This window comes from Urocitellus parryii, chromosome 9 (assembly GCF_045843805.1).
Source record: "Urocitellus parryii isolate mUroPar1 chromosome 9, mUroPar1.hap1, whole genome shotgun sequence".
NCBI lineage: Eukaryota > Metazoa > Chordata > Mammalia > Rodentia > Sciuridae > Urocitellus > Urocitellus parryii.
In genome coordinates, this window is record NC_135539.1 from 82,932,691 (window position 1) to 82,950,664 (window position 17,974).

The window sequence follows — 17,974 nt, forward strand, 5'->3', positions numbered from 1 at the left end:
TGACACAACATCTTTGTTGGTATGTGGTGCTGAGGATCGAACCCGGGCCACACGCATGCCAGGCGAGCGTGCTACCGCTTGAGCCACATCCCCAGCCCCCCAAAATGTTTTTTTAAATATACAAAATTTCAAACAATATTCACTTATTTACAATCATATAAAATATGTACATATATGAGATGATAATTATATATTGAAGAAGTGGCATTAGGGGATTGTTATTTTTAAATATCATATTTGGATTTATTACCTAAGCAATACATATAGAAAAATAAGAAAATACAGAAAAACAAATGAAGGAAATTAAAATTACTTGTAAACCCACCAGTGATTTTCCAGATTTTGTGATTGCCAAGTCTGGTACATTTGAAAAATAATTTTATAAACAAATCTTGCTTCTGGTAGGTATATTAGCTTTTCAAGTTAATGCTTATACCATTCTTAAAAACTTGTAGTAAAATAAATATAACCTATCATTACTGTTTTTACATGTGGCATTTTGGGGTCATCTTAACACAACTACTTTAAAACTAATACTGATATTAAATCATTTCCCTACAATTATTTTTAAAATTTTGGACCTTTTTTACTTTGTTTAAATACAACTAACTTCCATTGAAAGTTTTGCAACTCTTTTGTGGGCAACCTGGATGTTTGTAAAATAAGTTCTGAGAGTCACTGAATTGATTTACATTGCATATTTCTAGAATGATTTCAGTGACCTAGACCCAGATCTCACTTGGGACAGAGCTAAATCTCCCCTCCCACATACACTTTGTAAATTTTTTTTGCTGTGCTGGAGATGGAATCCTGGTCCTTGCATATGGTAGGCAAGTCCTCCAGGGCTGAGCTGCATCCTAGCCTCCTGAAAACCTTCTGGTAGTGTTCAGTATTTGTTCTGATCAACTGGCCAAATTAGAGACAACTGCAGAGAAACTCATGTGAATCTCCACCTGTGAGAAAAGCCTTCTGAAGAGAATTTCAGCTCTATGATTTGATTCTTTACCTTTTTGAAGTACAGATGTAAAACAAATGAAAAGTCCTGAATGAACCGTTAGGTAGAGGAACAAATAAACAAACTCCAGATGCTTGTCTGCTCTTAGGGCATCTGTGTCTGGATGATGGTGATTGGAGTAGAATTTATATAGAATTTGCCATTTGGAGAAATATATTCTTCCCTGATTTGCTTCACTTAATTTGGGTTGTACATAATCCTTTCTTTTTAAATACTTTCAGAGCCATACATGCAGTATTTGAAGAAGGATTTGAGAGTGATTCTAAAGTAGCTTGAGGTTTTGGCCAATATGTAACTAAGAACTTTATGAGATAATTAATAAATCAAGTTAGGTAGTATTAAGTATATAATGCATGCAGCAATGCCATATTTAAGTAGTTTATGTACCTATTTATAAATGATGTTCATATATATATAATATATATATGTAAATAAAATATTTTTCCCATTTATCTCACAGGGTAATAAGAGATTTGTTTTTAAATTGTAATGGAATAAATCAAATAATTGAATTAAATTACTTAGATGGTATTCGAAGTCATTCCCTAAGAGCATTTGAAACTCTGATAATCAGCCTAGGAGAACAACAGAAAGATGCTTCAGCTCCAGGTATCGATGGATCACACACTGAAGAGAAGGAGCCCTCATCCTCAAATACAGGGGCCCCTTTTCATGGCCATCAGGCTTATTCAGATTCTCCTCAGAGCCTCAGCAAATTCTATGCCAGTCTCAAAGAAGCTTATCCAAAGAAATGGAAGACTGTTCACCAAGATGATCATATCAACACCATAAACCTCTTCCTCTGTGTGGCATTTTTATGTGTAAGTAAAGAAGCAGAGTTGGATAGGGAGTCGGCCAATGAGTCAGAAGATACTTCTGGCTATGACAGTACAGCCAGTGAGCCTTTAAGTCACGCGCTGCCATGTTTGTCTCTTGAGAGCCTCGAGTTGCCTTCTCCTGAGCATATGCACCAAGCAGCAGATGTGTGGTCCATGTGTCGTTGGATTTACATGTTGAGTTCGGTCTTCCAGAAACAATTTCATAGGCTTGGTGGTTTCCGAGTGTGCCATAAGTTAATATTTATGATAATACAGAAAATATTCAGAAGTCATGAAGACAAGCAAGGGAAAAGGCAGGGAAATATAAATGTAAATGAAAACCAAGACTTGGTCAGAACTTCTCAACAGGAGAAAGCAAGGAAGGAAGATTTGTCATCTCTGACTAAAACAAAGGACCACACACTACCTGATGGGGGTAGTCTGAAAAACAGTGCTGACTCTGTAGGTGAATTAGAATCACAATGTATTTCTTCCATAAACATGGAGCCTATTTCATCTACTGAAGCTACTCCTGAGGAAGCAAAGGTGTTTAGGAGGCGAGAAAGTGAGACCGCACTTCAGAGCATACGACTTTTGGAAGCCATTCTGGCCATTTGTCTTCATAGTGCTAGAACCAGTCAACAAAAGATAGAATTGGAGTTATCTAATCAGGTAATACTTTGCTCTTAGTCCAGCTCGCTCGCTCTCTCTCTCTCTCTCTCTCTCTCTCTCTCTTTCTCTCTCTGTGTGTGTGTGTGTGTAAAAGTTCTGACTTAATACTATTATCATTGTATTTTTACAAAACTTTTACATTTTGAGAAATTCCTATGTGCCTAGCATAGTTCAATTCCAGGTATCATGAAAGGCACAAAGAACCTTGTGCCTTAGCCTTTGCCTAAAGAGCCTTATAGTGTAGTTTGTAATACAAAAGCCCATGTGAAGCAGTCCACATATTTAGCTTCAGATGAGTAATTATGCATATTGTGTTTTGGAATTCACAATCTTGGTATGACTCTGTTGGGTTCCCTGCCTAGATCCCCTCTCCTTGGTTTGTGCTCCAGTGTCGTCCTCGTCATGTCTGTCTTTTCACGTGTTTCTTGTGTTGGACTGAGAATGTTGAGGCACCCATCTGCTGTGGGCTGCTTCCTCCTCTAAGGATCATCTTGGCTGATAGAGTGCCGTGCCCAGGCAAAGGGTGCTTACTGCCAGTGGCTGACGGATGTGGCTCTGGGAGTGAAGACAATCTCTGTGGTACACTTGAGGCTCCAGAGCTTTACATGGAATGAGCGAGATTTTTCCTGAAACCACATTCTTTGTCTGCATTCTTCTGACCTCTTCTGCATCTGTCACATCCTGACAGATATCTCCAAGAGCACCCCTCACCAAAAAGAAATTCATGGTATCAGGCCCTACTACTAAGGAACTTGGGAATGTGGAAGATCTGATTTCCTTACTATCTGGTCCCTTCCTGTTGTTTCAGCCAATGAGTCCCCTTACTCTAGTTTCTGTGTAGCCTCCTGTCTAAAACATCTTAATGCTTCCATATTGTTCTCAGTTAAAATCCCACTCCTTAGCATAGTCTGCAAAACCCTTCACAGTCTGCTCTACTTCTTTGTGTAGCCTCACATTCTGCCACCCCTCATGGTGCTGCACAGTCAGCCATACCGAGTTGATCTTTGCCATTGCTTCTGGGGTTGTGTGCATGCTCTTGTGCTTGGCATAGTCTTTCTTCCTCTGTTCCAGTGCCTGCTGTTTCCTGCTTGTTCTCTGATCCTTCCATACAATTCTTCTGTCTCTCAGGCACCTTCTCAGTTTTCTGTTCTGAGAGCATTTTTTTCATAGTTCTGGTAGAGTCATCATCATACTCCTATGTACCTGTTTCTCATGGTGGATGATAATTCCTTAAACAAGTTGGTTTCTTTTCCATCTTCATGGTCTCATCACCTATTTTAGAGATACAAGCAAGCAGCAAGAGCTTCCTTCATGAGCAGAAGGAAAGGACTGAGAGAAGAGAATTAGAACTTCTTAGAATCTTAAGGAATCTCTGAGAATAAGTGATAAGTGTTTTAGACAGCTTTTTCGCTGCTTTGACCAAAATACCTGATAAGAACAATTAGAGGAGGAAGAGTTTATCTGGGGACTCATGGTTTCAGAGGTCTGGTCCATAGATGGTTGACTCCATTCTTTGAGGCAGAACATCATGGTGGAACAGTGTCGGAGTGGAACGCAGTTAGGAGCCTAGCAGCAGGAAGTAGAGAGAGCAAAAGAGAGAGAGCTCTGCTCAACAAGGTCAAAATATATACCCCAAAGGCACAGCCCAGGGACTCACCTCTCCAGCCACACCCTACCTTCCCTCAGTTACCACCCAGTTAATCCCTACTGAGGATTAATGCAATAATTAGGTTAAGGCTGTCATAACCCATCTTCTCACTCTGAACTTTCTTATATTGTCTCACATATGAGCTTTTAGGGGACACCTCATATCTAAACTACAACAATAGAAAATTTGTAAACTCTAAAGATGGTTAATTGAAACTATGAAGTTTCAGGAAATAATCTTTGTGATGCAATTCATTTATGTAATTAAAGCTAAAAAACAAGTAATATATTTAATAAATAAAAATGTTATTAACTTTACCATAGAATGTTGGGATAAGAGGTCAAAATTTATATCGTCAATTTATTTTCATATCAACTGTAAATAAATGGTATTTTTGTTTGTTAAGAAATTATTTATTTTGTCACTGTTTGTTAAAAGCATGTTATTGATATTCCTGGTCTCTCTTATTTTACCTTAGAACTTGTCTGTGGAAAATATATTGCTTGAAATGAGGGATCATCTTTCCCAGTCAAAAGTGACTGAGACAGAATTGGCAAAGCCTTTGTTTGATGCCCTGCTTAGAGTTGCCCTGGGGAATCATTTAGCAGATTTTGAACATCCTGATGCTGTGACAGAGAAGGTATGAACCTTTATGGTTGTGTTATTGGGTATGACTAGCAGAGGCAGACGTGTGAGATGGGACTAGGAGGTTTGTGAATGTGGTTCTTAGAACATAGGGACCCAGATTTAGTCAGGTGAGTTCCATGGGGGTAGTGTTTCTTCAGTACCTTACCTCAAAACACAGGAGAGCAATATGACATGCTTTTCTTTAATCTAGAAATTTTCTGAGAATTACTTCAAGTAAGACAAATATATGATTTGATTTGATAAGTCTTACATATAACTGAGTTTATTAAGTGGTAATTTAGGAATGGTGAGATTCAGCTATCTAATCTGGTCCTATATTGATGCAGCTAATATTTCCAGAACTCTACTCATTTTAATTTTATATCACTCAATATGAAAATGACTAGTACTTTCATAGAAAATAGCAATCATAGTATTTTAGTGGTTGGTGTTAACATTTTTTTTTCTAAAGTAACTTTTAATTTTTTCTCTTTAGCTTTGTGATACACAGTTGACTCATTTCTTTTTTCATGTTTCTTTTATGCTTGTTTCATTATCACTAACCTTTATATAACTTCTCTTTGGCCTGCTGATAGTCAATAGATAGATGTGATGTTTAATAATCTTTTACTGAAATATATTACTGCTTGCCATAACTCTTTTATATATCTATATATCTATACCTCTATTATTTTTATTTGTTTAATTTTATGTGGTGCTGGAGACTGAACCTAGGGCTTCACGCATGCAAGGCAAGCATTCTACCACTGAGCTACAACCCCAGCCCATGCCTGCTGTAACTCTTCAAATTTAATGAAATAACTATTAATGCCTTCATCTTATTATTGAATCGATTGGTTAACTCTAAAATGTCAACATACTTTGTGCTACTTTTTATTATTGTTGCAATAAAATACACAACTTTTTAAAGTGAACATGTGTTCTTAAGTGAAGCTATTGATAGCATTTTCATAAGAAAATGTCTTATCACAGGTGTTACAACAGGAAGTTAATACTGAGATTCTTGATTTTTGAGATGCTTATATATAGACAGTTAAATTCAGAAATCTTCTTCACTCTCTTTGAAAAATTTTCATATTTTCTATGGTTATGAAGTATTATTTATAAAAATTCTTTGAAAAAATTTCCAATAGTAAATAAATAATATATAAACATTAAATAGTGCAAAATATAATTCCACCTCCTAATGGTCTTTAGTCATTCCTTATTGTATAACTAGAATGAAATTTCTTAAGTAGGTTTATTTTTCAGGGAAATCGAGATGACCCATCTGTTAGAAACCACTTTAAATGAAGTGTTAACTTGTCTGAAAGGTACTAGAAAGTTTGGCTTAGTGAATTTCATAATTCATAATGGTTACTAGTTAGTAAGATTTTTTTTCTCAAAAGGTAATAAATATCCTCTTGCTAGAAATGATGGAATATTACAGCTGTTGCCTTTGAATTATCCTGATCTTCTAGAGTCATCAGTCCGAGGAAGAGTTGTCTTCCCATCCTGGAGATTTTTCAGAAGAAGCTGAGGGTCCTCAGTGTTGTAGTTTTAAACTTCTGGTTGAAGAAGAAGGTTATGAGGCGGATAGTGAAAGCAATCCTGAGGATGGCGAAACCCGGGATGACGGTACAAATGTTGTAGATGTGCTTATGATTAGATCTGCAAAGTGGTTCAGAGTGATGCCACTTTAGAACTCTGTATTGCCTTACAATTTAAAATGTATCACGTTAACATTTATTTGATCTTCACAACAAAACTGGCATTCGTATATGCAATTTAAAACATGAAATGGATCTTGTTATCACAAACATTGACTGAGAGCCTAAGAACATATGTGTATTTTCCTGGTTTCATATTCATTCCACTGGGAAATATAGACAATAATTATCAGAAATAAACAACACAAGCAGTATAAAACCAGGTGATGTGATAGTAGTTGAGTGATTAGGGACACCCTTTCTGAAAAGATGATATTTACAATTGAATTCTAAATAAAGAAAACCAGCCAAATACTGGCAGTTTATTATAAAGAATAAATAACAAAAGGAATGTAGACATCATTCTGTGACATCCAAGAATTCAGTATAGATTTCTTCTTAGTTTTCTACAGTCCAGTTTTGCCCTTGGGATGGAACTGCATTGCATATGATCCTTTGTCTCTGGGCTTAAAACTTGAGTGGAATGGGAAAGATGGGTTGATTTGAGCCAAAAGATTTCTAGTAAAGCTCTGTCTTTTCCTATACTGGCCTTATGAATGTCTCAGTACTGTTAGTCTTTACTAAATTTAAAGTTGTTTATTTTCCTCAGAGTTAATTTTCTTTTTCACAGAAAATAAATGGGAATAATCATTAATATTTTGGTTAAAGGATATAAGGAACCCATGGTTGGTGCTTTTTGAAAAGATATTAATTTTTGATGGTTTTATCATAATATAGGTATGATTTTGTAATAGTATAGGTATGATTTTGTAATAGTATAGGTATGATTTTGTAATAGTAGATGTCTTCCCTTTTATGTTTGCTAACTGGATCTCAACTTCAAGAATTCTGGTCCAGGTAGAAATTTATAAATTTCTTCACTCTATGAACATTTTTTGAAGATCACAGCAGTCTCTTTTTAAGATCTGTCTTCCAAAATGTCATATTCAGTAAGACAGCCTCTTTTTCTCACATATGGAGAAGACAAAATTTAAAATTCATCCACCCACCCCAAGCACAGTGCATACCTGTAATTCCAGCTAGTTGGGAGGCTGAGGCAGAAGAATTGCAAGTTTGAGCCTAGAAATCAAGAGCTGAATCTACTATTTTCATAGTAATATGGGCAAGTGAATTAAACTATCCTGTGATCTAGGTATTTTGGGGGCAAAAAGGTTGGAATAGTAATTTTTCTCCAGTTGTGTTGGAGGGATGTATTTAATCTTTATCACATGTGTATAAAAATTGCTGTTGGTAATATTTGTAGTTTTATTGGATATCAAAATTACTTTTAAGACTACTCATTAAACTTCAAACTATCCACAAGACTTGATTCAATACTTGAATCAAAAGTAATATTGGAAGAAAAGATTTTATGAGCATCTTCTTATAAATAGCACTTTGCCACTAGGTCTTCTAAATGGAGAATAAGGTTTAAAGTATTTATTCAGTGTTTTAGAGTATAAACATAGTCTTTCCTGTTTCCCTTTGCAGGGGTAGACTTAAAACCTGAAACAGAAGGTTTCAGTGCGTCAGTCAGTCCAAATGACTTGATTGAAAAGCTCACTCAAGGGGAAATAATATATCCTGAGATTTGCATGCTAGAATTAAATTTGCTTTCTGCTAGCAAAGCTAAACTTGATGTGCTTGCCCATGTATTTGAGAGTTTTTTGAAAATTATCCAGCAGAAAGAAAAGAACATTTTTCTACTCATGCAACAGGTAAAAATGTTTTAAGTTCGATTGCTACCTATCACTGATATCCCATTCCCCCATATCTTTACTTATAACCCAACCCATCTGAAAATTAGTTGAGATGATTACTTATTTTTTATAATACCTGTGGTTTTTAAAAATTTTTTTTGTAGTTGTAGATGGACAGCATGCCTTTATTTTATTTGTTTGTTTTTATGTGGTGCTAAGGATCGAACCCAGTGCCTCACATGTGCTAGGCAAGTGCTCTACCGCTGAGCTACAGCCCCATCCCCTAATACCTGTGTTTTGACCTTGAAGTAACATTCTAAAATATTCTGATTCTATATTTCTCTAAAATAGCATAAAAAGTTAATATTGTCATTGGCTGACCAGTAATGAATTCCTTTTATCTTTCTGAAAATGGATAACTTTTTAAAAATTGCATTTAATTGTAAAGTATGTTCAGTGCTTTAAAATATTTTTTAAAAATCAAGATAGTATGGAAAAGAAATGCGTAATTAATCCTACCTAGAGCATTTTTCCAGTCATTTAAATGCACGCGCGCGCGCGCACACACACATGATTCCTATTAAATAATTTATTACGATGTTGAAGTTTTTCTGTTTCCATTTGGTAGAACATTTAATTTCTTATGTTTCATTTTATAATCTTTAGGGAACTGTGAAAAATCTTTTAGGAGGGTTCTTGAGTATTTTAACACAAGCTGATTCTGATTTTCAAGGTGAGTTAAAACTGTTTTAAACAAATAGCTTTGAAATTGTTTTGTTCTTGTGTGAAGAATTGATCATCACAGTATCCATTGGCATTGTGCTCTGATTTCAAAAGTACCTTTATATACATCATCCCATTTGTCCCTCTGTCTTCCTCAATTAAATAGACATACTTAATGTATAGGGATGAAAAGCTAGATTTGGAAGGATTAAGTAAATTGTTGGGTAGCGTTTTGGGGATGGTAATATGGCACAAATGTTCTGCTACTCCCTTTCTCATATTGTCTATTCTCTAATTAGTGCTTTCTCAGACATTTGAAAAACTAATAATGATATATAATATGATGCTTAGCCACATTAAATCTAAATTTTAGTTGGAGTATGAAAGCTAACATAAAACAATAATTTGGGTTTGTGCAATGTTTCCTTCTGACTAAATTCAGATTATACAGGTTTGGCAGGAATAGTTGGCAGTAATGTTGGGTCCTTCTGAGGGCATTATATCAAGGGGTTCATGGTGTCTATATCTTATTACTAGTGATGTTAACTTTAATCACTATAGATGCTGTCTGCCAGGTTTCTCCTTTGTATAGTTACTATTTTTCCCTTACAATTAATAAGTATCTTTTGGGGGTTGTATCTTAAAATATGTAAATATCCTATTTTTCCTCATACCTTAACCCACGAATTTTAACATCTATTGCTAATCATTCATGGAAACAGCTAAGACTAGTGTTGGCCAAATAGTGATTTTCTATTCCTGTCATTCTTTCTACATTTATCAGTTGGGATTATACTGTAAAGAAGAGCTTTATTTTTCTCCTCCATTTACTTATGTTGTGTATGGGTGTATTATTATACTCTGTATTGCACTCCTCTCTGTCAGAGTCCCCTCCTACCATCTAACATTAGTATGGTGTCTGTTACAATTAATGAAGCTATGTTGATATGTTATTAACTATGTTAGTTTATTCACATTTCCTAAGTTTTTGCCTAATATCGTTTTCCTGTTCATGGATCCTACCCAGGATATGCCATATTACAATTAATTGTCAAATCTCCTTGCTTTGTTGTTTTGGTGTCAATCTAGGAAGATCCAATCTTAGGTCATAAAGATTTAATATTTATTAAAATAATTTTCTTCTTTCTGTATTCTCTGCTTTTTGTTTTCTTGCATTTTAATTGTAATCTTGAGTCTTTTCTCTCATATTATCCACTTCTCTCTTTTTTTTGCTATATTCTGGAAGATATTTTTCAATTCTATTTCAACCTTTTATTCAGTTTTTAATTTGGGCAACTATCTATTCAATATTTTTTAAATATTTTTTTTAGTTGTAGATGAATAGGATACCTTTATTTATTTATCTTTATGTGGTGCTGAGAATCAAATTTAGGGCCTCAAACATGCTAGGCAGCACTGTATTACTGAGCTGCAACACTAATCCTCTATTTAATATTTAAGCGCGCTTTTTGTTTGATTATTTTCTGGCTATTTCTTTTTCATATGAGGATAGAATATCTTTGTGTGTGTGTGTGTGTGTGTGTGTGTGTGTGTGTGTGTATGGATATTAACATTTTAAGATGATTTCTTGCAACCCCTAAATTACTATTTTTTCCTCTAGAATCAGTTTAATGATTATTCACTTTTTACATCTTGGGATTATTCTTTTAGATTTCTGATTCCCAAATATTTTGTGAACCTTTTTTGCCTATTTATGTTTAAAAAATTGTTGGGGATTTCCTCTTCCTTTTTGGCCTCTTCTCTACATGGATGTCTGTTGAAGAGTTGTGGATGGATGTGCTGGTAGATGGCTAGTCTCCCCAAATGCCCTAAGGAGGAGAGCTTTACTTTGGGGAGCCATTAGGGCCACAGTTACCCCACAGGACACTTTGCGTACATCATGAAAATGGGTCCTCTGCACACAGAGCTTGGCCTCTGAAGAGCATCTTTCTTCATCCAGGCAGGACAGCTTCACCATGTGCTCAGCCTGGTGAGCTGGTTAGGCAACTTGACCAGTAATGCTCAGTAGCCATGATGTTGACATTCTACTGCACTTCCGAGCTTTCACTTGGTAATCCATTCCATTTCTTTAGAGAAGAATCCTCAGGTTTTTAGCCTAAACTGAGAACCGAGCTATCTCCGCTCTGTAATCAGAAACAGGAAGAGAGGTGACGAGTCACCAAGAGACATTTCATTCATTTCTGTGTTTTCAGCAGCATTCTCATTCCCTCTCCTGATTTTAGACCAACAGATGAATCCCACACTGCTCTAAGTCCTTTGCAATTCAAAGGAAGTAGGATATAGCTTTCTCTTTTATCCCTCTACTTCTTCTGGGCATGGGGGTGCACGCCTGTAATCCCAGTGACTTGGGAGGCAGAGGCCAGGAGGATCACAAGTTCAAGGCCAGCCTCAACAATGTAGTGAGGCCCTAAGCAACTTAGTGAGACCCTGTCTCAAAATAAAAAATAAAAAGAGCTGGTGATGTGGCTCAGTGGTTAAGCACCCCTGGATTCAATACCAAGTACCAAAAAAAAAAAACAAAACAAGTTTTTGGCTTTTTTTCACCTGACGTGTCCCCAAAGCACACAACCATCCTCACTGCTTTTAGTTTTCTTTTTGTTGTTACGGATTCCTTCCTTTTGGTAATTTTATACTTTAGTGCTTCGAGTTTTCAGTAGTTTTACAGAAGTAGTCCTCATTTGGAATGGAAAAAAAAATCTAACATACTTTATTCTGCTCATATTACTTTCCTACTCTAAAACCCTTATAGGGTTCATCTTACTTAGAGCATTAAGTCCACTCTAATTTGTAGTGTCATTGCAAATTGTCTTTCCAGGTGTGCCCTCTGTGACTACTGCATCAGCTCATTGCCTTTATAGACTGGGTGGCTTAAACCTAGCTTCAGTTCTCTGATCTTCAGGTCTTTCAAAACTACCATTCTTTTAAGATACACCTCAGGTTTTATATCAGTCTTATTTTTGTCATGTCTGAGGTGGTAATATTAATTGATTCAGATGTTTTTGGTTTTGGTAAGGATCAGCTGAGATAATGCATGTAAAAATAACCATTGAACACTAAAATGTGCTCTGTAAAGACTAAGAAGATATTTTACTCTAAAGAATTCTATGAATTTAGTGCCACTGTTTGTATTTTATGCTAAACTTCTTAGTAAAATAAACTATTTAAACTAGTTTGTGATATTTAAGTATTTGTATAATCTTTACTATTTATACTTATTTCTGTCATTTAATTTTCCATGTAAGTAATAGCTATAATTTAAACATTTCAAAATGAGAAGGTAACAGACCATTTTATGATAAGGGGAATGGCAGCATATCTAACAGATACTCTATTGATTTAAAGAATGTCTTCAATTTACTTATAGCTAGCCAATCTTTTAAGAAAAGTGTTTTGTTGGTTGAGTTGCATTTAGTTACCTTGCTATTTGTTCAGCAAATTTTGTGATTACTAAATTGTTCATAATCCATGCAAGATGCTTATTTGTTTTCTTTAATTAAATATGTATTGGTTGTTTTATGTTTAGCATGCCAGAGAGTACTGGTGGATCTCCTGGTGTCTTTGATGAGCACAAGAACATGTTCAGAAGAACTAACCCTTCTTTTGAGGATATTTCTGGAGAAATCTCCTTGTACAGTAAATATGCTATGATTTTTACATTTTTCACTAATATTTTAATAGAATGTATTTAGTTGGAAATCACTTAGCTCTTTCTTTTGATGTGGCAATTGTTATATAGTCAATTTCAGGTGTCATGTATGAAGTACCCAATTATTTTATTGTTTGCATATATTTTAACCAAATCAATATTCACTTTGATTTTGACTAACCAAATTATATTTCCTTTAACATACTTTGTCCCTAACCTTTGTGCTTGAGAAATGCTAATTTTAATTACTAAAGACAATTTAATTGTAATTACAACTATCTTTGAGATCATTCTTTTCCAAAAACAAGATTATCCACTTCTCAGTTATCTTCCTTATTTTCTTTTCCAGTAGGATAGCCCGGTGGCTTTTAGTTGCTGAGAAACCCGTGTGTGTGTGTGTGTGTGTGATGCTGGGGATGAAACCCAGAGCCTCTCGCATGCTAGGCAAGCACTGTACCACTGTCCACATCCTGAGCCACGGTGAACCCATTTTTATGATGAAATCTCAACTAGAAATGTTTGTAAATAAAACAGAAAACATTGAGGCTGCTTTGTGTAAAGCAAGGTTGGGTATCCTAGCCCTTGCCCAACTCAACCCCACTTCACCTTCTGCACCAGTCCTGTGGCCTCCAAGGAACCATGGAGAACTGGCTGTGTGTTTATGGAAGGCTTGTAGTACTTGCAAGCTCACTCCCTGATACCAATCAGCATCAGATGTCCTTTTATGTGTGACTTGGGCATGCCACTAGAGCATGCCTCGCTCTCCTTAATTATTGTTCTTCCCTTTAATTAAGTGTTCATTTCCTCTCTTTTAATATTTCAGATCATCCAAAAAACATGTAATTATGAATCAGTCTTAAAACCTTATTTCAGTTTGCCAAACACACATGAAAGAAAATTTATTTGACTAGGAGAAAAGCATGTGAAATAAATTGGAAAGTAATTGAGCATTCAGTTTTATGAAGTTAGTCATGTTATAGTATCATTCAGAAATCTGGAGAATTTTTAGGGTCTTTGGTTACATCACTCATTTTAAAGTAATTGAGAAGAACCACAGTGTACAGGGAAATGAACGCTTTTTTAAAAAAGATATTACTGATATAATCATCATACTTAGCTTATAATGCTTAAAACCTACTCATAAATATTAGGTTGTACCATAAAAATATCTAAATTTAAACTAAATTAACCACAAGAGATTACAACTTTTAAGAATAAAGTATGTTTCATATTTCATTTTAACTATACAAAAATAAAAATCTTAAAGATATGCTAGATAAGAAGGTATTAAAATAGAAATACTGATATATGTGGGTATGTTTGTATTTTCACTAATAACCTGAATTTCAAAATAATTATATATTTGATTACATGATTATAAAGTTTCATTCGTTTTTTCCTCTAGGAAATTCTTCTTCTGGGTCTTCTGAAAATTGTGGAGAGTGATGTTACTATGAGCCCGTCACAGTATCTGACCTTTCCATTGCTGCATACCCCAAGTTTAAGCAATGGAGTCTCACCACCAAAGTGTCCCGGGATCCTAAACAGCAAGGCCATAGGCTTACTTCGAAGAGCACGAGTTTCACGGTCTAAGAAAGAGGCTGACAGAGGAAATTTCCCCCATCGGCTGCTTTCCTCTTGGCACATAGCCCCAATCCACTTGCCATTGCTGGGGCAGAACTGCTGGCCACACCTGTCAGAAGGTTTCAGTATCTCACTGTGGTTTAATGTGGAATGTATCCATGAATCTGAGAGTGCCACAGAGGAAGGAAAGAAGATAAAGAAAAGAAACAAATCCTTGATTGTACAAGACAGCAGTTTTGATGGAGCAGGTATGATGACATGATTATCATTTGTACAACAAGGTTTTTTCAGAGGGCAATTTTAGTCGAGAGTTAAGATATACAGTAGTGTTCTAACTTGTTCTTAATGTTCTTCACCTTAGAGGGCCTGATTTACCAAAGTTTGAGTTCCAGATAGCCTTAAATTTGGTTCCTTCTGTACTTTTTGTCCTGGGGGTGGGGGACAGGTGGGATGCTGCTGGGGTCATTAGCCCCATTCCCTGCCTCTTTTCAGGTCCTGTTTCTGGGTAGGGTGGCTCCTGATGTTAGGATAGGAAAGGCTACAGCCCTAGAGCCACTTTTGTCTGGCATCTGGTTCCAGGCCCAATCAGGCAGCTCTAGTCCACCTTCTTTCCCTTTGTTTCAAGTTTTCTTTCTGGTGTCATGCCTGACCTCAGTGGCCTTCTCTTACTTAGTTCCTGTCATAGGAAGTTTACATGAATCATTCATTCTCCAAAGTAAGAATATGATTCATTCCAGCCCTTTCTATAACTGAGGAATTGTTATGCTGCCTTGTAACTGTATCTCCTATAATCAGGGCAAAAATTGTGGCTCAGCAGCAGAGCACTTGCCTAGCATGTATGCGGTTTGATTCTCAGCCTCGTCACCACATATAAATAAACAAAATAAAGGTCCATTGAAAACTAAAAAATATTTTTTAAGAAAGCAGTTTTTGGTGGAGGGAAATAAAATAAGTAGGATAATTCTTAAGGCCCATGGAATTAATATAATAATAAATATAATAATTGAATGAGACAGATGTTGAGGATTTTATATGTACATGGAAATGCAGACATCACTAACTATTCATCCTAGAAATCTTACCCACCCCTTGAAGACTCTATTTTAGAACATAAGCCCCCACCCAATGTCTGATCTCCATTGATCTGTAAATGGAAAGGAAAATTCCTAATGGCATAGTCAAGATTAAAGCAGAGGGAAAGTACCATCTAATTTCCATGGTTGGAATTCACTTTTCATAAATGCTTTCCATGTTACTAACAGCATAACAGTTGTATGCTTTTATGGGTTAGCCTTAGAGGCTAAACGTAAAAAAAAAAAAAAAAAAAAAATCTCGTCAAATAATTTGTTTCAGATAGTTGTAATATCTTCTCTGGACGAAGTTTGCCCCCTGAGAGTGATAGTGCTGAAAGGGTACTGCCTGTCACTGCATTGCCGCTGCTGCCACCACTGCTGCTACTGATGTTTAACACGCCTTGTGCCCTTTTGGTTTGTGTGCTGCTTTGCCCAGCTCTCCCTGTGTTCATTTTTAACCCTGATAGCAAGTCAGTAAGGTGAGCGCTCACACTCTCCATACCTGTAGCTGAGGCTAAGCAACATGATCAAGTCACATAGCTGGTAAGTGGTGGAATGGGACCAGACCCATATGTGTTTAATTCCCAAGCTTAAACATCACTGTTCTGCTGAAAGCAGATTGCTTTCTAATGTTGTAGTTGGGCATTCCCAAAGTGAGCAAGATCTTGATAAAATGAATAATTGTACACAACTACTGAGAAAAATAAAGATCTGAAAAATTTTTGAGAGATCTTTACTCCGTGCGAGACCCTGGGTTTGATCCTCAGCATCACATAAAAATAAAGAAGTTAAATAAAGAAATTGTGTTCAACTATAACTAAAAAATAAATTTTAAAAAATTTAAAGATGTATTAGAAAACATTTTAGAAAGGTTATTGTGCATAAATACTAAAAAAATCTAAAAACAGCAGACATATATAAAAATTTTTGAAGAGAAATGAAGAAAATATTGCAGTGATATCACCTATTCTGACATTGAACTGTATACATTTGAGGAGGTTATTTAACCTCTCAATTCTGTCACTCCCAATGTAGGGATAATAATATTCATCTCCTAAGATTTTTATGAGCCTTAAGTCAAGAAATATTTGCTATATTCCTGCTCTCTAATTCCTAGGTTCACACTGGTATTTGTTTTGTTCTTTTATTTGTTCAGGTTCAGATTTTATATAGAAATGTTTTTTAAATGTTAAAACAGATATGAGTTCTCTATATCTATCATATCTTGGGCACTGGTCCTCAAAATAACTATTGACTAACTCTTCCTCTTTAGGACTGTTGCCACTATGCTCAGAGGAGTATTCTTAAAAATTGGTGGTAATTATATCTGTTGACAACTAATATTTATGCAGTTTAACAATAATTAGTAATGTTTATATTTTGTAGAAGTCTTAATAAGCCTTTGGATGTGCATTTTGGTAGATCTTAACATAGCTTTACATGAAGTCACAGGCATCATAGTAATAAGTAGTTCATCATATATAAGCAGGGTTCAAGTGGTGAGAGAGAGAAGTCAGAATCAATAACCAGATAGTGCTTAGCTGTAAGCACTTACCTCTTTGACTTAAAGAAACTATAATGTAGAGTTTTAGAATCTCTTTAGCAGTTACATTCAAAGATCACTCACCAGGGAATCTAAATATTATTTTCAAACAGTATAATATGATCAATTTGTATGACAATTGTGGAGTGAATTTGGTAGTGTGAGGTATATGACAATGTTGTGTGCTCTCTGGATCAGGGTCAATGATGTTAAGTGCCCAGTCAAACGGTAAAGGCAGCTTGGTGGAGATGGTAATAAGTCATTGAGGTGGCAGCCCAACAGTCATGCTCACTACTGCTCTCAGTCATTATAGACTTTAAAACATAGTAACTTGTAAAGTGCTGGATAACTGTTGGCGTGTATTATGCTCTTTTGGAGTTAGCATCTAAACTTTGGAAATATTGTTATTTGGAACAGGTGAAGTTCAGACATTTCAGGTAAATACTCTGCTACAAATGAACCACCATGCATCATATTCTTTTAAATTTATTCTTTGCTCAATTTTTATGAACTGTTTTACTGACCATTCTAACATGTTTTTCTCATAGAGAACGAAAAACCAGAAGGTGCAGAGTATACAAATCCCAGTGAAAGACTCATTGAAGAAGGCTGCATTCATTTAATTTCCCTGGGATCCAAAGCGTTGATGATCCAAGTGTGGGCTGATGCGCACAATGGCACTTTTATCTTCCGGTATCGATTATCCTTAACCCCTAATGAATAGATGTGCATTTCAATAATTTAGACATTTAATATGAGAGCCAATAATGTGAAATAAGGCCCAAAACCAAACAAACCAATGCGTTACTTCACAATATGTATTTTATAATGTTAGAAATGTTTCTAGGTATCTTGTATGCATTAGCTCTTCACTTTTTCAATCAAGTGAATCTACTCTCAAAGTAGATTAGACCTCCAGTATGTTCAGGCATTTGGACATTTACTAAAATAAATGTGAACCAAATATTACATTGTAATTTCTAACAAAGACAATGACTATGTACATAGAAATAATATTTGTTTACAAACTGATTTTGAAATTATTGCCCTAAATTAACACCAGCCAATGACCCTAACCTATCTTAGCTCATAAATTGAGGTAATAATATAATAAAATAACTGATATTTTTGGTGTAAGACAAAGACCTACTGACTTTTCAAGTTAGTTTATTTAAAAATAGAACTGATTTTTAAC

General features: G+C 35.5%; 1 protein-coding gene across 1 annotated transcript in view; it reads left to right on the plus strand.

Annotated features, from left to right (window-relative positions):
• Lyst (lysosomal trafficking regulator) overlaps positions 1 to 17,974 on the plus strand; it is a 157,074-nt gene that overhangs the window by 36,928 nt on the left and 102,172 nt on the right. The window contains exons 6-13 of the mRNA XM_026413069.2: positions 1,476 to 2,505; positions 4,632 to 4,793; positions 6,262 to 6,418; positions 7,981 to 8,207; positions 8,856 to 8,922; positions 12,457 to 12,566; positions 13,985 to 14,411; positions 17,328 to 17,472. Coding sequence (XP_026268854.2) covers positions 1,476 to 2,505; positions 4,632 to 4,793; positions 6,262 to 6,418; positions 7,981 to 8,207; positions 8,856 to 8,922; positions 12,457 to 12,566; positions 13,985 to 14,411; positions 17,328 to 17,472 — 2,325 coding nt within the window. The remainder of the gene's footprint in view (positions 1 to 1,475; positions 2,506 to 4,631; positions 4,794 to 6,261; positions 6,419 to 7,980; positions 8,208 to 8,855; positions 8,923 to 12,456; positions 12,567 to 13,984; positions 14,412 to 17,327; positions 17,473 to 17,974) is intronic.